This window comes from Entelurus aequoreus, linkage group LG05 (assembly GCF_033978785.1).
Source record: "Entelurus aequoreus isolate RoL-2023_Sb linkage group LG05, RoL_Eaeq_v1.1, whole genome shotgun sequence".
Lineage (NCBI taxonomy): Eukaryota > Metazoa > Chordata > Actinopteri > Syngnathiformes > Syngnathidae > Entelurus > Entelurus aequoreus.
In genome coordinates, this window is record NC_084735.1 from 69,769,785 (window position 1) to 69,787,011 (window position 17,227).

At 40.6% G+C, this 17,227-nt stretch overlaps 1 protein-coding gene across 6 annotated transcripts in view; it reads right to left on the reverse strand.

Moving 5' to 3' along the window:
* The window catches only part of LOC133650954 (glucocorticoid receptor-like), a 216,504-nt gene that overhangs the window by 143,240 nt on the left and 56,037 nt on the right, over window positions 1-17,227 (reverse strand). For 4 of the 6 annotated variants that reach the window (XM_062048764.1, XM_062048763.1, XM_062048762.1 and 1 more), the window contains exon 3: window positions 6,332-7,500. In XM_062048764.1, coding sequence (XP_061904748.1) covers window positions 6,332-7,500 — 1,169 coding nt within the window. Of the gene's footprint in view, window positions 1-6,331; window positions 7,501-16,526; window positions 17,046-17,227 lie in introns of those variants that run through there. The other 2 variants (XM_062048767.1, XM_062048765.1) reach the window with 2 other exon arrangements.

Sequence of the window (17,227 nt, forward strand, 5' to 3'; positions counted from 1 at the left end):
CAATGTTACATGGAAATTTTCATGATCTGCTGTTTGTGTTTCTGAAGCAACAGCTGCAACGGTTTTAAACAACCTTTCTTTGATCACACTCAGTTTGGCAGTTGTATAACTAAACACATTTTGTTTTAATCAATACTGAACCCTAATCAACACTACATTATGCTGCCTGTATTTAAAAGGCATATCATTACCAGAAAGCAATCGGCATCAGGAGGCAGAAAATTCCTAAAACTTGAAACATTAATCAAAACATACAAATTGCAACACATCAGAGACTGCGCACTAAAATTAACCTTTCAATGTTTTCATCTCGTAAGTACACACTAAATTTAAACCTGTTTCATGCAAGAAAATAATGATCAGTCGTGCAATTATGATGGATTACTGTCATACAGTATTGGCATTTACTTACACGATTGAGCTAGAACGATTTCTGAAATATAACATTATAGCTCGCAGGAAAGGAGGCTTTATGACTTAATGTACTCAAGCGTCATTTCTACCATTTAAAGGCCTACTGAAATGAGATTTTCTTATTTAAACGGGGATAGCAGATCCATTCTATGCGTCATACTTGATCATTTTGCGATATTGCCATATTTTTGCTGAAAGGATTTAGTAGAGAACATCAACGATAAAGTTCGCGACTTTTGGTCGCTGATAAAAAAGCCTTGCCTGTACCGGAAGTAGCGTGACGTCACAGGTTGAAGAGCTCCTCACATCTGCACATTGTTTTCAATCATGGACGCCAGCAGCGTGAGCGATTCGGACCGAGAAAGCGATGATTACCCCATTAATTTGAGCGAAGATGAAAGATTTGTGGATGAAGAAAGTGAAAGTGAAGGACTAGAGGGCAGTGGAAGCGATTCAGATAGGGAAGATGCTGTGAGAGGCGGGTGGTACCTGATATTCAGCTGGGAATGACTAAAACAGTAAATAAACACAAGACATATATATACTCTTAGCCACAACACAACCAGGCTTATATGCCACAAATTAATCACGCATAACAAACACCTCCCCCCTCCCGTCCATATAACCCGCCAATACAACTCAAACACCCGCACAACACACTCAATCCCACAGCCCAAAGTACCGTTCACTTCCGCAAAGTTCATACAGCACATATATTTCCCCAAAGTTACGTATGTGACATGCACATAGCGGCACGCACGGACGGGCAAGCGATCAAATGTTTGGAAGAAAGCTGCATACTCACGGTAGCGCGTCTGCTATCCAACTCAAAGTCCTCCTGGTTGTGTTGCTGTAGCCAGCCGCTAATACACCGATCCCACCTACAGCTTTCTTCTTTGCTGTCTTCATTGTTCATTAAACGAATTGCAAAAGATTCACCAACACAGATGTCCAGAATACTGTGGAATTTTGCGATGAAAACAGAGCTGTTTGTATTGGGACACAATGGTGTCCCAATACTTCCGCAAACTCCATGACGTCACGCACAAACGTCATCATACAGAGACGTTTTCAGCCGAATATTTCCCGGGAAATTTAAAATTGCACTTTATAAGTTAACCCAGCCGTATTGGCATGTGTTGCAATGTTAAGATTCCATCATTGATATATAAACTATCAGACTGCGTGGTCGGTATTAGTGGGTTTCAGTAGGCCTTTAAGTAGATGCATTATTATTTATTGATTTATGATTGAACGGGCTCCAGACTAACCTAAAAACTAAATTCTTTGCGAGAGCAATAACAGAAATAGTTTGGGCAGTCAAAACACATAGTAAGGTTTTTTGTAAGAGACAATGCTTTTTGTATATGTATATATGTATACACACACACACACACACACACACACACACACACACACACACACACACACACATATATAATATATACACAAAACTCATTGTAGGTTTATCTTTGTTTTTCTACAATTATTTTTGTGTTTTCTTTTTACACAAAATATTTTTTTAAACACCCCCCAAAAAGATTTAAAAGATGATCCATCCATCCATTTTCTACCGCTTGTCCTTTTCCTGGTTGTGGGGGTGCTGGAGCCTATCCCAGCTGCACTCAGGCGGAAGGCGGGGTACACCCTGGGACAAGTCGCTACCTAATTGCAGGTCTCACACAGATAGACAACATTCACACTCGCATTCACACACTAGGGCCAATTTAGTGTTGCCAATCAACCTATTCCCAGGTGCATGTCTTTGGAGGTAGGAGGAAGCCGGAGTACCCGGAGGGGACCCACGCAGTCACGGGCAGAACATGCAAACTCCACTCAGACAGACCTCAAGCACGGGAATGTAACCCAGGACCTTTTTATTGTGAGGCACGAGCACTAACTGTGCCACGGTGCTGCAATTTAAAAAAAGATTACACATATAATTAATTTAAATTATTATTGGTTATGATGCTGATTGGATCTTGTTTATTTGTTTGGGGGCAATTATTGTTTACAAACTTGGTGCAGCTTTCTCTCTATTTGGCCCACTAAGAGGAAAAGTGAAGTGGAAATGTTTGAGTGTTGAGATTACATAATCCGTATGTTTACTGTAGGTGGAGTCTGCACACTACTTGGGAATCCTTCAGGCCGTTGGTCTGAAAATAATATCAGTGGTTCCAATACATTCAAATAGATTTGAACTGCCACTTACGGACGTGGTGCTACGTGTTTGCCTAAAGCACCTGGCCTACCAAAGAAGAAGAAGAGCGAGCAGGCCGAATCAGTGTAGCAACTCACTTGATTTAGCGATTAATCAGATCCCTTTGGATATTATTTTTTAATTAGTGAAGAGACTTGGAGAGTCTGACATGAAAGCACAATGGCTCTTTTTAATGAGCAAACAATGCTGCAATAAGCCTCTCCCAAAAAAGCGCTCACATGCCATTTTGACCAAATTTGAAAACATTGACAAAAAAAGACGATAGAATAAATTTCATTTAAGTTTTTAAACATTTTTTTTTCTCACTTTTTGCAAAATCTGTCATTTTGTAAATGTAACTAAGATATTAAAATCGCCTGCCCCGCCCTCCCGCAATCCAGTCCATCCAGAAATAAGATTTGTTTGCAGACGAGGGTGTCAACATTTTTTAATCAAATATAATTAGGTTTAATTATTGTGGGGGGAAAGGCTGAGTTTCTCACACATAATTATATTAGGAGGAAGAGACTGGGCTAGTATTTTGCTTGTTTGATCTGTCGGAGCCCTGTCAAAGCAAAGCAAACCTTGGCTAATGAAAAGAAAAAAGGGCCCCAGTTGCATGCACGCACAGCCTGTTCTACAACGATACCAAATTTGGAGACAAGTTGCAACAATCACTTTAGCCATGCATGCATTCTAATTTCATGTGCAGGGGAGGGTTCAACTCTTTTCAGAGGAATGAGGGAGAAATGGGTTATACTTGTATAGCACTTTTTACCTTCAAGGTACTCAAAGCGCTTTGACACTATTTCCACATTCACACACACATTCACACACTGATGGCAGGAGCTGCCATGCAAGGCCCTAACCACAACCCATCAGGAGCAAGGGTGAAGTGTCTTGCTCAAGGTCACAACGGACGTGACGAAGTTGGTAGAAGGTGGGGATCGAACCAGGAACCCTCAGGTTGCTGGCACGGCCACTCTCCTAACTGCGCCACGCCGTGTGCATGGGAGGGTTCAACTCTTTTTAGAGGAATGAGGGCGAAAGAGCAACTAGCAACAGGCCCTTTGGAACATCGATTAGTAGTGTCGATGTGGCAGCTCCATTGACAGTACAGCACATTTCAACACAGCGACAGCAATCAAATGATAGTTTCATTTCAAAAAGAGGGTAAATAAAAAACCTAAGAGTGGGACAAAATATTGAGTTATAACCCTTTCACATATACAGTGCATCCGGAAAGTATTCACAGCACTTCACTTTTTCCACATTTTGTTATGTTACAATTAGGGTTGTACGGTATACCAGTATTAGTATAGTACTATATTTGGTACTATACCGCTTCTAAAAAGTGTGGTTTGAACTCACGACCTACCGATCTCAGGGCGGACACTAACCACAAGGCCACTGAGCAGATTATAAGAAATAAATTAATAATAAATAAAAAATAAATCGATTATCAACATTTACTAATCAATTTTATAATCGTCCATGTCCGAATTGATTATTTACCCCACCTCTAGTGACCACTGGTGTAACTTTTTTTTCCCCCCAACATTAATTGTTGCCTGCCTCTACAAATATGTAAAACTTCAAAAGGCCAATTAGGCGGGACGAATAGGGCGATATGGTGAGCGGCAATAGAGTACATATAGTACACCTAGAGCTACAGACTGTGCTTTTGACTGACGCTGAGCCTTTTTTGTCCTCCTATTTGCATTTTAAACACCACGTGGGAGACTAAGAACTCACTGACCTCGCAGCTATAATACACAGATGCAACAAGTCACTTGTTACAGACGTAGGAGATAAAGTGTGTGTTTACGAGCATGAAACGCAAGCAAGGAGACACTGAAGGAGGGCAACAACAAGCCGTAGTATGAGACCCAGACCTGTAATGTACTTATGATCCACTTGTTTACCAAGTCAGCTAGGCCAACACCTCTGAGCCTCACCAAAGGCTGTTAATATCGGCACCCCAACATCACCTGACCTTTGGCGAGAGCTCATAAAAGAAACAAATCAATTCTCCTTCTTCAAATATGCAGCAGGCCAGCCATTCTTCTGGTGCCGCAAGGAATTCCACGTTCCCACAGGAATCAAACAAATGACCAACTTGCCACTTCCTGTGTGGTGACGCATCCCCATAATGTTGTGGTGTGACTGTCAAATGTTACACAATTTGTATGCAGGGTCAAAAACTCCATTTATAACTGACCTGATAAAGACGCCACCGAACTTGCTTGGACAGATACAGTAGCTAATGTTCGGAGATGGTTTGTCATGTTGTTGAATGAGAACATGTATTTTAACTTTTGACGGTCTTTTTTTTTTTTCCAATTAGTGTTTGAAAACCAAATTAAAAATTCAGCTCTGATCCAGATTCACATTTAAAACTAGTTTTAATTTTAAAAAGGAAAACCCCATGTGATATATTCTGATGCTTACATTTTGTTAACTTTTATCCAAATTGAGTGCAGCGGCCAAAACCAAATTAAATTTAGTTCTGATCCAGATTCATATTTAACTCTAATTTGAATTATAACAAGGAAAACCCTGAGTAATATGTTTTGATACATATATCTTGTTAACTTGTATCTAATTCAGGTTCAGGTACAAAACTAAATGAAAATCCAGATGTGATCAAGATTCACATTTAAACTAATTTTAAATTTAACCAAGGTAAACCCTATGTGATATTATCTGATACTCATATAATATTAAATTTTATAACATTTTAAGTGCTGGTCTAAAACCAAATTAAATCCACTCTGATCCAAATTAAAATGTAACGCTAGTTTTCATTTAAAAAACGAAAACCCAATTTGATATGTTCTGATGCTTATATCTTGTTCACTTTTATCCAAATTAAATGTAGGTCTAAACCAAATCAAATCGATTTCTGACCCAAATTCACAATTAACACCAATTTGTATTATAACAAGAAAAGCCCCATGTAATATATTTTGATCTATACATCTTGTTAACTTTTGTCCAAAACCAAATTCAATCTAGATGTGATCCAGATTTACATTTAACCTCAATTTAAATTTCACCAAAGAAAACCCCATTTGATATGTTCTGATAGTTAGATCTTGCCAACTTTTATCTGATTTTAGGTGCTGGTCTATAACCAAAATAAATCCAGATCTGATCCCAATTCCATATTTAACAGCAATTTTGAATTTATGATTTGAAAAAATACATATTAAGAAAATCTAATATGAATATGAATATGACTTTTCTAAAGCTTTCATCTTGTTCATAGTTTGGATCTGATTCAGAATCCACATCTAACAGCAATTTAAATGTTTTCGAAGAAAATCCGGTTAAACATGTAGAGGTTTTTGCATTTTCTATGAAAAAACGTATTTGTTCAAGATTCCAAATGGAATAGCAATTTAAAGTCCATCATGGAAGATGATGTATTTCTGTTAAATATGATCCAGGGTCAGAAAGCTTATTTAGCCGAGATCTGATCCGGATTGTGCATTTAAACGTTAACTTCAATTAAAATTTTGCTGGTTCAGATGTTGCATGTGAGTCGTGTCTGAACTGCCATTGTCACCTAGATTCAAATCAGATGTTGTATCCAACAACAATGGTTTCAATTGCAAGCAAACACAGTTTAGTCAAGCTGGACATTGATCACATCAACCACTCAAACCAGCCCACAAATGGAACGACTTCAACTATTTGAAAAATGTTACCTACCCTGAGAAGCTGAGAGGGTAGGTCAAAGCAGCTGTGTTGGGGAGCCCATCGTTGGCCCTTTGAACCGCGAGGGCCTCTCCATACCCGTCCCTTCGCATCCAGCTGTCCCCGGCAGGGGGTAGGTTTGAGTACATGCCAAAGGGCTTGCGATCTATCATGGTGGCGGGCGGGTTGGCTCTGTAGCGATAGCCGGGATCCGCGTCCACGCTGACGGACGAGGACATCGGAGCCGCAGCTTGGACCGAGCCCAAGCCGCCTTGGAGACACTGCGACTGGCAGAAAGCGGGCCGCTCCTGCTTCTCCTGCTTGACCACACCGGGAGTGTGGATGTGGATGAAAGAGTGGTCGGGGTCCTTCTCCTCCTTGATGACCACGCTGGTGAGAAGTGAAGACGGATGTTGATGGTGAAGCTGGTGCTGTACAAGGTGCTGCTGGTGAGGATGGTGGAGGACGGTGTGGTGCTGCTGGCTTGCGCCGTTAGCATTTTGACAGCTACCGCCATTGTCCATGGGCGGTTTTGTTGCTTTTGGCAAGCCTCCGACAGGTCCGCCCACGCCGCCGCTATCGTGCAGGATGTTATCCAAGTGAGCCACTTCTGAATCTAGCTCAAAGTCACTGATCTCTGGCATGGATCCCGGAAGGTCCAAGTCTTTCCAAAGCGCGCACTCCTCGATCAGGCGACTCCCTGTCAAATCACAGGAAGCAGCGCCCGTGTGACCCCCATAAGGTCCCAATTCTTTATCCAACGAGAAGTCCCCTTCCTGTTTGATGTGCTGGGGGAAAAGGTCAGGCAGGGGGAGGTTGCCTAGGACAGACGTGTTGATGACAGAGGTGGACGTGTTGTCCAGTTCTGAAAAATTCTGATTCAATATCGCCAAGTCGTCTTCAATGTTGAACATATTGATATCCGGCTGCTGCGGCTTCTCTAGTCTCATCATTTTACCAGGCTTCATGTCAGACCCTTCGCAGAAGACCTGCTGGTGGGAGTCAAAAAGGCTTTCTAGCGCCACTTGGTCTTTGGTTCCAACCCGTCCGTTTGGGGCTGGGGCGGTTGGCAGCAGAGAAGCGGTCACATTATCCCCATCGACGTGTATTCCAGACTCCACGAATGACAGGCGGCCGTCTCGATTACCATTGCAATTCGGTCCACTCTGATCCATTTCGTTATTCTTCCAGGGTGATTCCAAGAACATAGAAAGAGAAAGAGAAGATGGCGTTAGTAGTGACAAAGTGATCACGGAAAATTAGGGATGTATCGATCTGAAGGCCACCGATCACTATAGGCCTTTTTTTTTTTTAAGTATGTGATCAGCATTGCCGATGAATGCCTTATAATGGCGATCACAAATATCTATCCACTCAGGCTGACACTGTTTTTTTTTAGTCCCGTGGCTGACAAGTGTCTGGCAGCTATTTAGGTGCCCCTGGTGAACTTACACAGTGTGGAGCCGCTCCCCTAATCCAGCAATAAACACATCCATCATGGCAAATAAACTGTGTTTTTTAGTAGCTAACGTATCACTATCACTCAATATATTACACACTGAGAGCAAGCTAGGAGCAGGCATGCTAATAGCTAGGCTAACTGCTATGTTGGCTTTAAACAACACCAAAAAACAAAGTGCTTAGTGAACTGTAGGACGTGTAGACGGAACCATATTGTAGCAAAAAGTAAGCCGTTTTAACAGGAAATTAGGAAGTAGATTAATAAGAGTTAGAGAGGACAAAACAACAACAACTATTGGTGTGTCAGCATTGTCACAGTCAGTACACAACACGTAAGTGGAGGGAGGATCGATCCATTAACCGGTGGTATTAATTCCAAGGGTAGTACAAGATTGATACAAGAAGGATTAGGTTGATATTTTTAGTTTCTTTAAATATTTTTTGTTGTTTTAGATAATGTTTAAAAACTCAAGAAATAATTCCTTGGACACAGGAGAACTTAGAGGGCAAAAACCAAAGGATTTCAATGATAAGTAGAAAGTAGTTTTTGCTTTTGTTTAGTTATTGTGTACTATTGATTTTGTTTCGATCAAACAATTGTATGTAATACAATACATTCAGGAACTAGTTTACATATTGGGTTGATATTGGTAAACAGTCAATAGCAACCATAAATTAACTGAAAAAATTAGAGTTAACACATGTGCTCGGTATCAGCCTATCCCACTCATGGATGATCAGTATCGGAATCAGCAGCATATATACATGCATCCATACTGAACATTTTTGAGGAATAATGCCCTAAAGAAATTAAAACAAAATAAAGTGCTCTACTTGGATGCAACCAGCAGGGGTGCTCAATTAGTCAGCCACCGAAAAGACAACATGACAACCTACATTCATGCAGATGTCCTGCTTGGTACTCAGCATCAAGGGTTGGAATTGGGGGAAAAATCACCAAATTATTTAATTACAGAGGACACATTTCACCACACCTAGTGTGTTTGTGACAATCTTTGGAACTTTAACTTTAAACTTAACTTTAACTCCATGGTGACATGGAAAAATTAGTTGAGAACATTCGGAAAGATTCTCCCATGTTTGGACTGCGACTCAATACACCGCAGAAAAGTGAATACAGTGTGATTACGGAAGTTTGCACACTGGCAAGTGAAGTTATCTCGTCAATAGGCTGTCTTTCCATACATAAAATACAACTTTGATAATGTAATCTAATATAGCAGCCGTTAGCTGTGGAATGTGAGAATGGCAGATTAACCACTTTAAAACATGTATACGATATTAAATGGGGACAGGCCAAGCAATTAGAAGAAGCGGAAAACGGACACTCAAGCTGATGCCAGTTTCCCTTAAGTTTTCCACAAGCTTATCGATTGGCTAAACCACTTTTGGCTGACGTGTGATTGGTCATCCCCGTGGTCACTCTATCTGGTTGAGTCCGTGATCGTCTGCCACTGTAATTTGTCAACACATTGGGCGTTTAACATTTTTTGTTTGTTGTGTTGGGTCACCCCCCTGTCTGATATTTACATTTCCTCAATGAACGACAGAACCCATTTGAAATAAGTTGCTAACCAAAACAGCAGCACCCACCAAGGTGGGTACAGATAGGGTTGGGTATCGTTTGAATTCGAACGATTGCGATTCCAATTCCGATTCTTTGTTTCGATTCCGATTCCTGACGATTCTTGATTCCGATTCTTTTAAGAGGCAGGGTCAAAAAAAAGTTTAGGATATTTTAAATGAGCTAGCTAACCTACAGTCTTTCTGAATGAAATAGTCTGACATTCTCCATCAAATTTTAATTCTATAACTTTTTATGAACTTTACTATAAATTCCTCACAGGGCTGTTTTCAACTAGAATATAAATATCAAATCTATGAACTTGAATATAAATATTATAAATTATGAATACATTTTCCCAGGGGTACACTTTCCTCAAGAGAGCTTTATTTTTGAAAACCTCATGAAAACACATTTACACACACAAGTGTATGATGCTGCAGGTACTAAAAAATGTTACCGTGCCCCCACTGATGGGCTAACCTGGTGCAGAAAAGCAAATAAACAATAAGAAACAACTTGCAAAACCCAGTCCAGATTAGCAGCAGGTACAGTATAAAATCAGAGACAGTTCTTGTTTAGGAAAATGACCATATCCGCCTTCTCAGGCAGGATGCGTGAGCGTTCTGGACAGATAGTGTCTCCTGCTGTGGAAAATACACGTTCGCTGGGTGTGGAAGAAGCTTGAACGCATAAATAGGAGAAAGCGAGATATGACAGCAAAGGATAAGTCTTTTGTTGGTTCCACCGGACCACCACCATGCAGCAGGGTCGTCAGACATAAGTATCGGTGGAACGTCCTGGTACATCTGCAGGTCTCTCTCCACTCGTTTCTTGATGGACATGGAGCTCTGTTATTTCGCGGTTATTTCATTTTTTTTTGTAAAGTAAAGCCACACTTTCGACCGCCGACGCCCGCTATCCATGCTTGAGCTTGACTGACTCGCTCGGCTATGCTAGCACTTCCGGCGGTGGGCGCTTCTTCGTTGGTGTTCAGCGGCTTCTTCTTCCGGTTTGGCGGACATATTTTTTTCCAGTCGACGGACTGGTATCGAAAATAGGAATCGAAATTTAAACTTTTGAACGATTCCGGGAATATCGGAAAGTTAGTCCCGGTTCCAATCGATACTCGATACTCGATACCCAACCCTAGGTACAGTATTACTGATTGTCGTTAAACAAGATCCTTGGAAGAGAATCTTAGATTATCTAGAGAACCAGTCTTTAAAAGTGATTATGTTTTTAGAAGATCTTAAGATGTGGTTGCTCAGCAATGATGGGTGTGCCATGTCTATATTTTTTCAATCCTGTCTGCCTTGCTTCCAGCGTTTTGTCTTCATTTCTGCATAATAATTGTCTTTTTGTGGTTTTCTGGTGCGCGTTGTGGCGTCGTACTCTGTTTAGCCATCCTTGAACGCACCGTAATAAACGCCTCCCTTATGTATTCCTCTGAGTATAGAACGATCACTCTGTTCTAAGACAGGACAGCGCGTAGTTACAATGTGCACAATTGAATATTTTAGTTGCTCAGACAGCAAAGTGTTTATAAAAGTTTATATTAGGGTATGTCATTTCTTAATAGGGAAAGACGTTAATGTCTCTTGTTTTTATGTTGGTGTTCAAGCTACCAAACTGGCGCCAGTCAGTCCATGAGTTTATCAAAATGCAGTTATCAATCACGGTTTTTTGATCATTTTCATTTAAAACGGTGCTAACCGTCAGGAGTTTCCCCGCGGTTATCATGATTACCTTTTATTTTTGGTTTTAGTCTTGGTTTAGCCAGACTATGTTCACACTTGACCAAACAAACAGACGAGAGTTAGTTTGACCGCATCTTTAAAATGATAAGAGTCAATGCACACTGTCAAGAACAACACAGAAACGTCAGCAAGGCAACGCTTGCAGGAACGTGTGTCTTATCTATGGCTGCAGAAACGTCAATAGCATCAAACAGGCCATTTCCTCCCCTCTTTAACACCCATGCTGGTACAACATGGCAGACTCACAAATAGCAGCCACGCGCGAACCAATCTGACTCAAATTAAAGACAGACAACCTTGACTACCACGGGACATAAAAAAAAGTGCTTTGAAGTGAGTTTCAGTGCCAAAATATGCTTTCACCTGTCCGTGCCAAACAACCCCATACTCACCCGCCCCTTACGCAGTGAACTATCTGCACTCGCAAGAAAGCGCAGAATGGGAGCAACATGATCGGAGTTTAACATGATGAGAAGAAATAGTTAAGTGCTCATGTTGGAGACTAAAACATTCAGCCATAGCCAGAGGGCTGCTGCCTTGCATGAAGGCAAATATTTGTATGCAGTTGTTCCTGGAAGGCCTGTCACATGTGTGAGAGTTTGGGCCCTGAAAGAGCAGCACTTTCTTGCATTTCCTCTGCTGCTGCTATGACGCTCAAATGAGCCCAACATTTGAAAAACTTGTGCAAGGTAGGGCACTTTGTTAATACACAATCTCACATCCAGTATCAAATTATGCCCTTACAAAGATAGGAATGCAGTTAAAAAGGGGGTTCGGCCGTTTTGACAATACAGTCATGATTGCCTTAATTATCTGCATAAAGTAAATAATCGCCTTAAGTTTCTGTAATATAAGTCAACTGAAATAATATAAACAGCTAGCATTACAGTATAATTAAGTGCATTTCCTAAAAAAGTAAACTACACGTATCTTAATTCAAAACATACAAAATAACATTTTAAGTTAGTAATATTTCCACGCCACGTAGCTTCACAAGTCAACTGAAATGTTACTAACAGCTCTCTGTACATTATAATGAAGTGCATTTCCTATAGATTAATAACAAAAATCTATCTTTAAAATACATAAATAATTTTTCAAGTTACAAATACTGCCATGCCATGTAGCTTAATAAGTTCACCAAAATATTAGGGATAGCTCTCAGTGCATTTCTTCAAAAAATGTTGGTATATGTTTTAATTAGATTAATAATGTTTTAATAAGAAAGTATAATGTAAAATAAATTAAAAAAATACATATATAAAGATAAAATACAATGAATATTATCATTTAAATGAAAATATGTGGGATAGGTTGATTGGCAACGCTAAATTGGCCCTAGTGTGTGAATGTGAGTGTGAATGTTGTCTGTCTATCTGTGTTGGCCCTGTGATGAGTTGGCGACTCGTCCAGGGTGTACCCCGCCTTTCGCCCGAATGCAGCTGAGATAGGCTCCAGCACCCCCCGCCACCCCAAAAGGGACAAGCGGTAGAAAATGGATGGATGGATGTATTATATTCTTAAAATATTCCCACCCCCCTCATAAAGACAATATTAAAAACAGCCTTGTATTTTAAATTCAAATATTTACAATAGTGTATTATTTGTAGTATAACAAAACATATGAAATCAAGAAAATATTATTTTAAAAATCTTAATATTTTCTTGTCTCCAATGTGGCTAAAAAGGCAACCAAAATATTGGAGACGGCTGTCAGCCAGTGGCGTGTCTTGGGGGAGGCCAGGGCTGGCATGTGCAAGGTGCCACCCCACTCAGAGGCGGAAACATTTGAAGTAGTGTTTTTAAAACCATAGTAAGCGTAACACTAGAGGTACGCCAAAGAACTGCTTAATTCAGGGGACCCAAACGATAGCCAGAGGATTGTCCCAAATTAGTTTTTAAAACATAAAATATGAGAAATAGTGACTTGTCTTGTCAGCAATTATTAATGACCATGTGCTTTAACACTAGCAGATGTTGCACAGACTCATTACATAGGTATTAATTTGGACAACCTTTCAAACTCACGGTTTTATTTTATATTTCAAAAACCAACACAGAATGTTAAAATATGTGATACAAAAAAACACAACTTGCCCACTGAATTATGTTGACATTATAAAAAAATATTTAAAAGTACCGTACACAATTAAAAAATACACCCATTTAAGCAATTTTAGGCCGGATTGGTAATATATGCAACACACTCTCCAACATGTTTGACTTAGACACATTTTCGTTGCTTGAGGGACATCGATAGCAAATGAATGGATGGCTATTTCTGATGGATTAGAACGCTTTTGAAGAGGTTGTCAGGGAAGTAAACAAGGTGGGAATGGTTTACATTCTTTTAATATTCAATGTTTTATCATTTGTTCTTCATATCTGCGGATTCGGTGCAAACATATCCGGGTGGCGGGCATTATTTTTTGATTGATGAGCAGACAGGTTCAAGACGTCCGTGGTCCTTCACTAAATATAAATCATTTCAGTTACACAATTTATTTTTTATTTTTTACACAAGTGTGTTTAATATGTTTGCCTGCCAACACAAGAACAGGCTCATTCATCTGTTTTGAACGTTATCCCAGCCCCACCATCTTTTGTTATTCCACCGTGATTCTTGTACTACTTAATCCAGGTAATGTATTTGCCGTGCAAATACTTTTAAAGGCGCACAGTGTAATATTTCAAACGATTCTGTTGCTATTTAAATATACTTTATTCAAGAGGAAGTTTGACATACTGTACTTGTATTTTTTGCCAACTGTTGCAAGTTGTCTGACGTACTACAATAATAGCTCAATGTTTGCAATATTGTTTAATGTCAGCAATTGTTTTGCAAGAACTTTCACTCCATACTTAGTGGTGGTAACGCTGGTGAACTTCCATCCATCCATCCATCCATTTTCTACCGCAGGGGGTGCTGGAGCCTATCTCAGCTGCATTCTGGCGGAAGGCGGGGTACAACCTGGACAAGTCGCCACCTCATCGCAGGGCCAACACAGATAGACAGACAACATTCACACTCACATTCACACACTAGGGCCAATTTAGTGTTGCCAATCAACCTATCCCCAGGTGCGTGTCTTTGGAGGTGAGAGGAAGCCGGAGTACCCGGAGGGAACCCACGCAGTCACGGGGAGGACATGCAAACTCCACACAGAAAGATCCCGAGGCCGGGATTGAACTCACGACTACTCAGGACCTTCGTATTGTGAGGCAGACGCACTAACCCCTCTTCCACCGTGCTGCCCCTGGTGAACTTAAGTAACCCTATTCTTTTGTCTCCCACCAACTTCGACGGCTGGGGGTTAAAGGCGGGTTTTTAAAGAAAAATATTGTTTTGTTGTCTTCCTTGCTAAAAAAAAAAAAAAAAAAAAAAAAAGTACCACAATGGCAGCACACGCTTGACTTCACTTTATTCAAGCTCCACACATACAAGTCTCCAGCTTTCTTTTTCTATTGCCTCCTCCCAAGAAACAAACGTAAGGAACAAAAACGCAGGAAAATAAACTTAAAAATACAACAAATGTGCTACTTGAAAATATTAGTAATGTGATCCAGGAACATGTAAATAAGAATTCATGTGTAACATAAATTACGTTCCATACTTAAATAAGAACGACAGACTAAATTAAATGTTACACTACTATAGTGTTTTATGGGTGCCACCCCTGGGTGAAAAAAATAAAAAAAGCCTGGACACACCACTGCTGTCAGCATGATACAGTGCACTTCCACACCACAGAAAATGATATTTCTAATATGTGTCATTGGACCTCATGGTGTGTGCCACAAGACCTATTCACATTTCATTAAATGTGATAAAAGCATGAACTTTTAATGCAAAAAAACATTACAGTAAAATATGATTAACCTTTTTAAAATATCCTAATATGTCTACTGACCTATTTCTCCGGGCTCAATAAGGCAATGTTCCAAAACAGAACAACCTCCTGGTACCCTAGCACCTCCAAAACCCTCAAATCTAGACTCCAAACATCCCAGAACAAGCTAGTCAAGTTACTTTTAGACCTCCACACCAGATCACACCTCACTCCAACCCATTTCTCCAAAGTGGGCTGGCTCAGGGTGGAGGACGGAGTAAAACAACTTGCACTGAGCCTAGTCTATAAAATCCGCTACACCTCCCTGATACCGAAGTACATGTCAAACTACTTCCATAACGTAAATGACCGCCATAACCACAACACCAGGGGGAGCTCCACTAACCACGTCAAACCCAGATTCCGATCTAACAAAGGTCTTAACTCATTCTCCTTCTATGCCACATCAATATTGAATGCAATCCCAACAGGTGTAAAAGAAAGGGCATCTCTATCCTTCAAAACCGCACTAAAAGAACACCTTCAGTCAACTTCAACCCTTGACTAACACCCTACCCCCTCCACATCCCACCTCCCCGGATTGTAAATAACCAAATGTCACTATGTTCTCTGCTCGCTGTACATATCCTACCAAGTCAGACCTACACTGTTTCAATGTCCATTTCTCTGATGATGCAATTGTTGATGACTGAAGTGTTGATATCAACTAAACCCTCCTCATCCCACCCCCTGGATTGTAAATATTGTACATAATGTAAATAATTCAATGTATATACTCTGATGATTATGCTGATAGTATATATTTGTACCATGAATTGATTTACGTGGACCCCGACTTAAACAAGTTGAAAAACTTATTCGGGTGTTACCATTTAGTGGTCAATTGTACGGAATATGTACTGTACTGTGCAATCTACTAATAAAAGTTTCAATTTCTAGTATGTGTCATTGGACCTCATGGTGTACCTAATGTAGTGTCCCACAAGACCTATTCACATTTCATTAAATGTGATAAAACATGAACTTTGAATGCAAAAAAACATTACAGTAAAATATGATTAACCTTTTTAAAAGATCCTAATATGTCTACTAACCTATTTCTTCGGGCTCTATAAGGCAATGTTCCAAAACAGAACAAGGCAGACTAAAAAAAACTGCTGTATTATCTTAGGTTTTAGTATCAGATGCAGCAATGTTACTGTCGTTATGCCCACTAGTGTACTGGACTAAAGGCAAACATGATGCAGTAATGTTACTGTAGTTATGCCCACTAGTGTACTGCACTAAATGCAAACATGCACGCGTGACAATACCGGAAGGTTTTAAGAGGAAATGTTGGGTTTTCCACGCTTGCATTGCTGTGCTTTCCCCGAAGAGGAGCGCAACATTAGTGCAACCTGTTGGCTGCGTGGATCCACTGCACCGATCACACGCCTTTACCAACTACTTACTGCCTGCTATGCCTATTCATCGAAAACACGCAAGAAAAAAAACACGTAAATGAGAAGGTCAGTTAAAAAAAAGTGATTGTGTTAGTAGGAAGTGAAGCTTACCTTTTTTGTTGTTTGGTGGAAGGTGGAGCACTCTTCCGTTTAAGTCATCTTCTGTGTAAAAAAAACAAACAGCGAAAGTCCACGCAGGTACATGACAATCCGTGCAGCTGACGCCACTTTTCACGGAATAAACACCGCGCTGGGCGGCTCACTATTTGGCAACTAAAGTAAACAAGGTCGACGCAGGAGGAAGGAAGGAAGGAAGGAGATCCGAGTCTGCTCCACTTTCTCCCGCGGCTTTAATTCATTGAAGGAAACTCGCAAACTGTTCGACCAAAACAAAAAAAAAGTGTGCGTTTACATGCTGTGACGTTTAAAAAAAAAGATGTGTCCCTGGGAGTAAAAATGTCGTCAGTGAGTTATATAAGCGCGACGAGCAGCACTCCGATGTAAACTCGGCCAAGCTGGGCGGACGGTTATTTCGGTGGCGTCAAGCTAGAGAGATGAACGCGAGCACTTCCGCGTTGGGCTTTTATTTGTATTTTTTTTAAGAGCGCGCAGACCGGAAGTGTTTCTGATACGCGCCTTACTTACTCGCCTTTACATGAAAAAAATGAAGCCGTTTTCCTTGGTGTTTATTCAAAACGCACGGCACAAGTTGCAAAACGCCTGAGAGTTCGAAATCCATGGACTTCGCTTTTATTTCGTTCCGGCGGTTTCCGGTGAGCGTCAGCGCAGCGGGGTTAGCTTGACGCGTGCGT